Source organism: Propithecus coquereli, unplaced genomic scaffold (assembly GCF_000956105.1).
Source record: "Propithecus coquereli isolate 6110/MARCELLA unplaced genomic scaffold, Pcoq_1.0 Scaffold122, whole genome shotgun sequence".
NCBI classification, from domain to species: domain Eukaryota; kingdom Metazoa; phylum Chordata; class Mammalia; order Primates; family Indriidae; genus Propithecus; species Propithecus coquereli.
Window position 1 is genome coordinate 5,166,153 of NW_012136303.1, and position 10,096 is coordinate 5,176,248.

At 52.6% G+C, this 10,096-nt stretch overlaps 1 protein-coding gene across 1 annotated transcript; it reads right to left on the reverse strand.

Annotated features, from left to right (window-relative positions):
* Positions 1–3,101: 3,101 nt before the first annotated feature.
* SRXN1 (sulfiredoxin 1) lies at positions 3,102–7,647 on the reverse strand. Its single transcript, XM_012637753.1, has 2 exons — positions 7,254–7,647; positions 3,102–3,777 (listed from the first exon to the last, which is right to left on the reverse strand). Exons 1-2 carry the CDS (start codon positions 7,461–7,463, stop codon positions 3,574–3,576), a joined length of 414 nt encoding a protein of 137 aa, XP_012493207.1. The 5' UTR covers positions 7,464–7,647; the 3' UTR covers positions 3,102–3,573.
* Positions 7,648–10,096: the final 2,449 nt, after the last annotated feature.

The window sequence follows — 10,096 nt, forward strand, 5'->3', positions numbered from 1 at the left end:
ATGAGGGAGCTCTGGGAAGAGCACAGACACTACTGGAGTAGGTGGCTAGGGCACACTGCCAAGGCAGGAAAGCAATATGCAAAATAATGTCAAAAAGAAAAACAATCTTTACTTAAACACACACACATTACTACCAAGTTAGATAAAGTTCTGGAAGGGTCTATGCCAGATGCACGAAGGTACTGTCCCAAGAGTGCAAAGGGATAACCAGGGCTGGACTCATGGTGGGCTTGAGCTTGCCTCTAACACTTTAATATTTAATTATTTAACGTTTTCAAATCTTAATGTTTAAAAGGTAAATATATTTACAAATAACTTGTGAAATGAAAAAAAAATTTAAAAATCTACCATGGTGAAGGGAGTTGGTTCCAGGGCATTGAGGGCCCTAAGGGGTCCCTGTGCACTGCCTTTCATCAGATCCAAGTTTCTGGGGGCAGGGGACACATTGGGTCATGGAAGCCCAGAAGAGGCACATGGCTCTGCTAGGAGGCGCCTGAAAGCTTCTTGGAGGACGTGCTTTCTTTGCTGAGCCTGAGATTCTCTGACCTAGTGCCTCCAGGTAGACAGGGAGACGGGCCAGGTGAGGGTACGATGTGTGCAAGGTCACGGCAAGAGCAGATAAGCAGAATCTGAAACTCCAGAATCCCAGCCAGGTCTCCTTATGCCTGAACCCCCAGCTGCCCGGGTTAGCTGATGGGCCTTTCTCAGCCAGGCCCTTCCCTCCTGCCCCCTCCCACAGCAGCCGCTCTGCAGGCCTGAGACCCAGCCCTGCCCCGGGGGCAGGAGAGCAGCACCACCTACTGGCATAAGAGGGAAACGCAGCGCTCTGACCCCATCCCGCGCCACGTGCAGGTTACACAGCCTTCAAACCCTTAGCTGACCAGTCCCTCCCACTCCGAGTCTGTTCTGCAGCTCCTTCCCAGTGCCTAGCAGGGCCCCTGGTTCTGATTGGTTGGATCTTCTCTGCAAGCAGGAAAAGTTTCAGGAGGGGACGACCACCAGCACTTCCTCCAGGCCAGTGGGCGCAGGAGGTGTTTACTCACAGCCGACAGTGGCACCTCACAACAGCACAGCTCACGAAGCGTGTCCTCAGCTTCCCTGACCCTTGATACAAACCTTAGGGGTACACAGTCCAGCTGACAGTTTGGAAAAAGTCCCCAGGGGAGGGAAAGACTTGCCCAGTGTCACACAATGAGTACACAAGCTGGTCCCAGAACAGATCTCCTGGGGCCCAGCCTAAGGGGCCTTCCTCTCCACTGGGGGTGGGAGTGGGGGTGGTCACCATATCTGAAAATAACTGGTGCAGTCAAAATAACTAGTTCCCAGATTGTGGTCCCTGAACAGCTGCATTGCCATCACCCGGGAATTTGCTAGAAAAGCAAAATCTCAGGCCTTGCTCCAGATCTACTGAATCAGAAACTTTGGGGGTGAAGCCAGAAATCTGGGATTTAACAACCAAGCTTGAGAACCCAAACCATTGGTCTAAAGCAATCGCACTCCCTCCTTTTAAATAAACTTTTATTTTGGAATGATTTTAGATTTACAGGAAAGTTGCAGAGATAGTACAGAGATCCTGTATACTGGTCACCCAGCCTACCCCAACGTCGCATCTTACATAACCATGTACAACTGTCAAAACAAAGAGAATGACATTGGCATATTATGTTTAACTGAAATCCAGACTTTATTCAGATTTCCGGTTTCCCCACTAATGTCCTATTTCTGTTCCATGATCCAATCCAGGATACCACATCACATTTGGGACTATGTCCCTTTTCAGTTCTACTATTGGTCACCTCCGTCATCTTTCCCTGGGACAGGGAATGGGTGGGAGAGCTGCCGTCCTTGTTACCGAGCTGGGGAAACTGAGGCTTGAAAATGCCAAGTGACCAAGTTCCCTTGGAGAGCAGTGAGAACAAGGCCCGCCACACTCTGTACCCTTCCTCTACCTCTCCTTTCTCCCACGACTGCTGGTTTCAGAAGGCCCCCTGGAATGTTCCCCCAGCTTACCCCCATCCCACCAAGGCAGAAAATGAGATACCCCTACTAGGGTAGGTCCAGCCCTTGCAGAGACCCACTTCCTGCCCTATCGCCCCTTCCCCTAGACCCTGAGGGCCTGGACAATGTCTCAGTGCCTTTAGACTGGGCAGAGTGAAGCCCTACAAGACAGAGGGAGAAATACTGTTAATTTGTCCAGCCAAAATTATTTGTGACAGATGAGAAACGGCCACAAGTTCTTTGTGGCTCCTCCCATCTGGAGGTATAAAGAGGTACAGTCTGTTTCCATCCCTTGACTCTGGGCAGAGCCTTGTGATTTGCTGTGACCAAAGAAGTCAGCAGAAGTGACGCTGTCCCAGTTCCAGGCCCAGAACTCAAGAAGTCTTGCAGCTTCCACTCTCACTCTTTTGTAACCCTGAAGCCGTAATGTGAATGCTCCTGAGCTAGACTGCTAGAGAGGCCACATGGCAGAGAACCAAGTGACCCCAGTCTGCAGCCTGTCACCTGTCAGACAAATGAGTAAGGCTATCCTGGACCATCCAGGCCCGGCTGAGGTGGCATCTGACTGTAGCCCGACAAGGGACCCCAGGGCAAGACCAGCAGAACTGCCCAGATGAGCCCAGCCCAAATTGCCAGCCTATAGAATCGTGGGCAAATAAATGATTTGTTTTTAGCTGCTAAGTTTTGAGACGATTTGTTACATAGCAAAGGCGAACTGATACACAACTCCTCATTTCTCTCTTGGTGATGGGATCCCAGTTTGATTTTAGGAGGCAGTGTGCCAGTCTCAGTAGATGGAACACGACTGGTCTACTCAACTGTGACAATTCTGCTTGTCTTAGCTCTCTTTACAGCTAGGGGTGGCAATGGCAGCTGGCTCCGGCCAAGGAGACCTAAGTGAGAGTGTGCAGTGGGAGACAGCAGGAAATAGGCCTGACAGGTTTTACTTGCTGATAGAAGTTGACAGGTCCAGCGAGCTTGGCCCTACCTCTTCCCCTGCTCCTTTCTTCCTTGAACACAGACACGATTCCTGGAGACACAGATACCTCGTGACCATGAAGTAACAAGCAATGAGGGCAAGACAAAAGAATTAGAGATGTGAACCCTACCTTCGCTCAGTTGTTGGACCAACACCGTTAGCCACCTGTCTCCAGAATTCATGCCAGGTGGAAAAACCAACCTGTTTAAGCCACTGCAACTGAGATTTTCCTTTCCTTGCAGCTGAAGGTAGTCCATACAATAGGGCACAGAGAAACAAAAACGCAGAAAGATCCTTGTCTTTGGGAATTTGGAGCCAGCAGCACGTGGCTCTGCAAATCCTTTCTCTTTTCATCCTCTCAATAATCCATCGAGGGTAAGGCCATGACCCTGTTTTCACAGAGGTGGGAACTGAGGCTCCCATACTGTTCAGCGTGAGTCCCAGGCCTTGCAGCTAGCCAAGGGGGATGAGAGTCAGACCCTTTCCCCAGGTGCAAAAAGAATGCACCCTCGATACCCCTTCTGCATGTCCAGCCTGCTGGAGGCCAGGTGTATCTTCTGGGCTGTTGGAGGTGGCAGCAGGTGCCAAGGAGGCTGCTACTGCAAGTCTGGCGTGGATGCCCCCAGGTACACCCTTAGGTCTGAGAGGGTGGACTGGACAAGCTTGGCAGGGATGGTCTCTCGCTGTAGCTGCTGGTAGGCCGCATAGCGGTGGCAGCCCCCAAAGGAGTAGAAATAGTCACCACCCTGGGCCCCTTTGATCCACAGGACATCAATGGGGGGCACGCTGTCTGGGTCCTCCTGGAAAGAAGGGGCAAAGAGTAAGTGGGCGTGGTACGATGCTTGACAGCTGGCAAAGCAGACTTTGCCTGTGCTCACACTAGAAATGTTACATAGCCAGGAATTCTGTGAGCTGGTTGACATCACCTTGGTAGCTTGAAGGTCAGCCACGGAGAGAGTATTTACACCAGGGAAATGGGCAAGTGCTACAAATCAGGGACTCCCCCGCCCAGAGATCAGGTTGTTAACCATTTCTCAACACACCACGTGAACACTATACATCTGGCCCTGTTCCACACTCTGGGAAAAAGGTACAGCCAGAATGAGACAGACACAACCTTTGCCTTCATGGGGCCTCAGTCTAATGGGGCAAATGGAACAAAGAAGTGAATATTAGAGTGATAAACGGTACGAGAACAGAAGACAGTAAGACAGGTGACATGATAGGGATTGGGGTCCACAAGGCCACTCTGAGGTGACACTGAAGCAGAGTACTTGGGAAGACAGAGAAGCAGAATAGATTAAGGGCCCAACTGCCTGGGTTCAAATCCCAACTCTGCTATTTGGCAGCTATGTGACCTTAGGCAATTAACCTCTTTGTGCCTCAGTTGCCCCATATATTAAATGGGGATGAAGATAACAGACCCACCTCATACTACAGAATATACGTATATTAAATGAGTTACTATAATGTAAAGCATTTCAAACAATGCTTGGCACATGCAAAGCGCTCAGTAATGTACACTGTGTATTACCTGAGGGAACAGCATTCTAGTCAGAGGGAACAGCAGATGCAAAGGGCCTGAGGCCAGTACAAGTTCACTGTGTTGGAGGCACAGCAAGGAGGCCAATGTGACTAGAGTGGACTCAAGGGCCAAGCAGAAGAGGTCAGAGGGCAGCAGGAGCCAAGTGACATGGGGCTGTTTCTAAGAGCAGTGTGTAGGCTCTGAATTGCTTTAAATGGGCGGGGGTGGTATGATCCGATGCACATTCTAGAAAGTTGTCACTGTTGAAAAGCGGCTTCACAGGGTGACAAGGGCACAGCAGGCAGGACAGAGGCGAAGCCTCTGCAGGTGTTCAGCAGAAGACACTGGCCTGGACGACAGTGTGGTGGGGACAGGGAGAAGTAGACAGGTTCAGGACACATTCAGGGGGCAGATCTGAGGGGTCTGGTGGAAGGGGTGGATGTGAGGGCAAGACAGAGAGGAGAATCTGATTTCCTGTTAGGGGCCAAGCAGCCAGGGGGAGAGTAGGTCATCCTCTAAGTAGGGAAAGCCTGAGGCAGGATGGGGTACGGGGTAGAGCACGCTGGGGAGACCCCGTTCAGTGTGAGCTGCCTAAAGGCCTCCTGCCACTGGCCCACGGTTCTCTCTCATGCTGCTTCGATGGAGTCATTTATCCATAAACTCCACGAATGGTTTTTAAGAAGGCCGGAGCTCTAGAACCTGACAAACCTGAATTTGAGTCTCAGCTCGTTTACAGAGCGGATAGGGGACGCTGAACAAGTGGCCTCACCGCTCTGAACATTGTCCTTCATCTGTAAAATGGGAACAAGCCTTCCTATAGGGCTGTTTCTGAAGAGTGAGCGAGTGCATGCATGGGAGGCATTGGTGGGGCACCAACGAGGGGTAGCTGTGCCGGGCAGGCCTCGTGCTGGGTGTTGGGGGCACAATGGTGGGTGGGCAGAATAATGGCTCCCAAAGATGTCCACGTCCTAATCCTTGGAGCCTGTGAATATGTCACCTTACATGGTAGAAGGGACTTTGCAGGTGGAATTAAGGTAAGGATCTTGAGAGGGGAAGATTATCCTGGGTTATCCAGATGGGTCAATGTAATCACCAGGGTCCTTAAAAGTGGAAGAGGGAGGCAGAAGAGGTGGTCAGAGTGATGCGATGTGAGGAGTTGACCTGCCATTGCTGGCTTTGCAGATGGAGGAAAAGGCCATGAATGTGGGTGGCTTCTAGAAGCTGGTAAAGGCAAGGAAATGGATTCTCCCCTAGGGCATCCAGAAAACAACACAGCCCTGCTGACACCTTGATTTTAGCCATGAAGACCCATTTTGGGCCTCTGAACCATAGAACTGTAAAATAATAAATGGGTGCTGTTTTAAGCCACTGCGTTTGTGATAATTTATTACAGTGGCCAATGAAAACTAATACAGATGGTAAGTAAGCAAAGCAGATCTGGTTCTTGTCCTCACAGAGCACATGGTTCTAGCATGAAAGACAGGTGTCTAAACAGGCCACTAAAATCCAGTGGGATCAGAGCTATGCTGGTGAGCACACAGGTGGCTGCGAGGCCACAGGGGCCCCCAACCCAGTAGGGGTGATCAGGGAAGATGCTGACACTGAGACAGGAAGACGGAAGAGAAGTTAGAAACAATAAAGAAGAGATGGGAGAGTTTCCTGACAGGAGAAAGAGCCTGTGCAAAGGCCCAGTGGTGGGAGAGAGCATGCATGGCTAGATCCCTTCCCCCACAAACAGCCAGGCACTGTGCTAGCGTTGAGGCCAAGATGTGACAAAGTCCCTGCTCTTGTGGAGTTCACATGAGGTGGGGAAGACGGACAATAAAACACAAATGAATAACATAATTTCTGGCGGACGTAAGTGCTACACAGAGAAACACCGCAGGCTAAAGGGCGAGCTACCAAGGCCAGGGACCCATTAGCAAGGTGGTCAGGGAGGCAGAGCCCTGCACCTGGCAAGGGAGCAGGCCCTGTGGACATCTGGGGAAGTGGCTCCAGGCAGTGAGGACAGGAGTGCAAATCCCAGGGCTGAAAGACACCTGGGCTGTACAGGGGGGCTACTGGGGCTTAGGGATCTCATGTGCTCACCTTCCAAGGGTCTAGGGGAAGGGGACACAATGCCAGATAGGCCTAGCCTGACACACATGTCCTGCAGCAGCGCCCTCCTCAGCTTCCCGCCAAGATCACTCCCACATTCCTGGACACCCTCCGTCAGTGATGGGGCTGAGCCCTGTCCTCACCCACTTCCTGTTCAGACAAGGTCCTCCCAGCAGACATGACGTGCCCGGTCCCATTGCCACTGTCACAGCCATAAGCGACTGCAGGTTATCTCCGGAAAGTGTGATGACCACGCAGCGGGGCGCTGGAGCCTGGCTGCCTAGGCGTGAATTCCGGCTGTGCCGCTTTCTGAGTGCCTGACCTTGGACAAGTTGCTAAAAAATGCTCTGGTGCCTCAGTTTCTCCTCGGAAAAGAGAAACAGTATCTACCTCGCCGCATAGGCATAGAACAATAAGGGACTTAAGACAGCTCCTGGGCCACTGCAAGCGCTATAAGTTAGCGATCATTATTTAAATTCTGTCGCCCAATTCCGTCCTTGCCGGCGTGATGCAACAGGGGCCCAGAGAGCCCCAGCCACTTGCTCAAGGTCACACAGCAAAGGCCGAACGCCGGCAGAGGCTGGAACCAGTCTGTCTGGCGTCCAGCGCGCCCTCCCTCCGCCCTCCAGCTGGCCGGCCTCCCTAGGGCCTCACCCGGATCGTGTCCACGAGGCTCTGCACCTTGGCCGGGTCCAGCACAGACGGCAGCGGCCGGATGAGCACGCTCAGCGGCACGTTGTGCACCGCGGCGATGCAGCCCGAGTGGATGCTGCTGTTGTGCGCGCCGCCGCTGGGCCCGGGACCCTCGTGCGCCCCCCGGCCAGCGTCCGCCCTGCTCAGCGTTCCTCCTGCGCGCAGCCCCATCGCGCCACCGCCGCAGCCGCAGCCGCGGGACGCGCCGCCTCCCCCGGCTTTAACTCGGGCCGGGCCGTACCATTCCGCGCCGCCGGGCGGGGGGTCCGGACCGGCAAGCGCGCGTTTCTCCCCCAGCCCCGCGGTGGTCCGGCCCCAGCCCGGAGGTCCTCAGCTGGACACCCGTCGCGCTCGCTGGGAGTGGCCTGACCGACGCGGGGCTCCCGCTCTCCGCCCGGGGGCGCCCCGCTGCCTCCCCTTCCTCGCGCGGCGTCGGAGGAGTGGAAGCGCCCGGGCGGGCTGACTCAGGGTGAGTTTGCAGGTCGTGGCGCGGGAGGGGCGCGGGTGACGCACGGTCTGAGGTGACTCAAGCCCGCGGGGGCGGGGGCCGGACCTGCCCAGCAAGGATGAGTCTGCAAAGCAGCGCTTGGCTGTCCCGTCCCTCGGAGCCCTGGGGACGACAGCCACAGGCGTGATAATACCGACAACGTAATAATACTCGTAATACTACCAGTCTGCTGCTGCGTCAGGCTCTGATCAAACACTTTGCCCGTATAGTAACTATTTGAACCTCAAAACAACCCCTCAAGGTAGGTATGATTATTATCCCCATTTTACAGAAGAGGAGACTGAGACGCAAAGAGGTGTGATTTACCCAAGGTCGTGGAGTCATTAAGTGGCAGAATTAGGATTCAAAGTCAGTCTGGCTCCAGAGTTCGCTCTCTACCCCACTGCTGGCTTCCTTGGTTCCGCAGCAGTGACTGTCACAAAGTGCCTTCTGAAATCGTGCTGACTGCGCGGACACAGCCCTGAGGTTCCACACTGTCTCATTGTTTCATTGCAGCACCACTAAGAAGTAGGTGTGGTTATCGAACCACTTATCCAAGGTGGGACAGCTGAAAATGAAAGTCAGGTGGCCAGTCCAAAGCCTGGGGCCGCTTAACCCCCAACTCCAAGCAGGGAGGTAGACAGTCCCAGACTCTTCATATCTGGTTTGGTTATTTTCTCTCTCACCCTGGTTGGCACATGCGTGGGGAATGCATACTCACCCTGTCAGCTGGAGAAAAACAAAGTGGGGGCCGGGGGCAGTTTGTGGACCAGGGGGCCGACATGGCCTTCAGCCAGTTACTGACGCTTTCTGAACCCTGTCTGTAAAATGAGGTCGTGCTGCCCATCACCAAGGCGGTTGTGCGATTGAGAGTGTGCACGTAAGTGTTCTGTGAATTGTGTAACATCCCATTTTGCCGTTGAAGACCATTCATGTTGGGTTCTTAGTCTCTCACAAAGCCTTAGAACCCGAGGCCACTGTAAATTTCACTTGAGCCTTCCCCTTTCTCTTCTGCAGTTCCAAAATATCATCCCTGTGAGCAACTGAATCTTACTTTGTTTCAGCAAGTAGATCTGACACACTGAGAATTAGACAATTTCACCGAGAGGGAAGTTGTCCCTTCTAGAACTACTTCCTCATTATAGGAAGTGAGGATGGCAGAATAACAGTTTTGGAGTGGAAAAATGGAGATTTGACCTGAATCTCTGAACACAGTTTGCCCAGTGAGGCCCCACACCGCATATCAAATTCTATGTGTTAACATACCTATGGCCCAATTCAACATGGCTTGAACATTAAGGTTTTTCTCACATAATATGATGTTTGGAGGTAGGTGTATGCAAGGTTGGCAAAGAGGCAGTTAAACAATGTCATCAAAGACCCATGTCTGTCCATCTTTTTGTGCCATCATCCCCAGCGTTCTGACCTTTATCCTCAGGTTTGTCCCTCATGGTCTTGAGATGGCTGTGGTAGCTCAAAGTGTCACGTCGCTACATAAGGAGGCTCAAAGGTGGAAGTTAGGACATCTCTATCTCTTTTGCCTCTTTTTTTTTTTTTTTTTTTAAGAGACGGTCTCACTCTGTTGCCCCCAAGTGCAGTGATCTGATTGTAGCTCACTGTAACCTCAAACTCCTGGGCTCAAGCGATCCTCCTGCCTCAGCCTCCCGAGTAGCTGGGACTACAGGCACACACCACCAACCACACTCAGCTTATTTTTTTGACTTTTTTAGAGACAGGTTCTCACTATATTGCCCAGGCTAGTCTCGAACTCCTGATCTCAAGCAATCCTCTTGCCTTGGCCTTGCAAAGTGCTGGGATTATAAGTGTGAGCCATGGCACCCAGCCTGTGCCTCTTTTTAAGAGTGAAGAAACCTTTCCTAACCCTCCCCTTCTGACCCTGCCCTGCCAGGTTCCAGACCTCAACTTGCCTCTGACAAGGGGAGTGGAATTGCCGTGATTGGTTTGGTTTGGTTGGCACTCACCTCTAGGCTCAAGAGGGTTTACCCTCCCTGCAGTGCATGGCTCCTGATCCCTGAGCAGAACTGGGAAGATGTGATAGCAGCAGCTAGTTTTCCTATAGGGAGCCTCCCCTCCCCACTCTTGGGACCGTGTGGTTGCTGGGGCAGACCCCATCCCTCAGGAAGGAGAACTGGGAGGACCTGGCCAGTCCTATCCAGTCAGCAGCTCCATTAGACTGGCCCACCTATCCCCAAATCAGTGAGACCCAGATTTAAGCCTCATGTTAGGATGAAGGTGAGTCACCTTCCACCGAGGCTAATGTAAGCCTGGAACTGGAAGCTGGTGAGATTCTGGGATC

What these genes read in the sequence shown, in the direction of transcription:
- SRXN1 (XM_012637753.1), bottom strand. Translation starts at nt 7,463, where the DNA reads ATGGGGCTGCGCGCAGGAGGAACGCTGAGCAGGGCGGACGCTGGCCGG. An exon ending in GCCTCGTGGACACGATCCGG is followed by an intron (nt 3,778 to 7,253) that starts GTGAGGCCCTAG and finishes CCTTCTTTCCAG; the next exon opens with GAGGACCCAGACAGCGTGCC.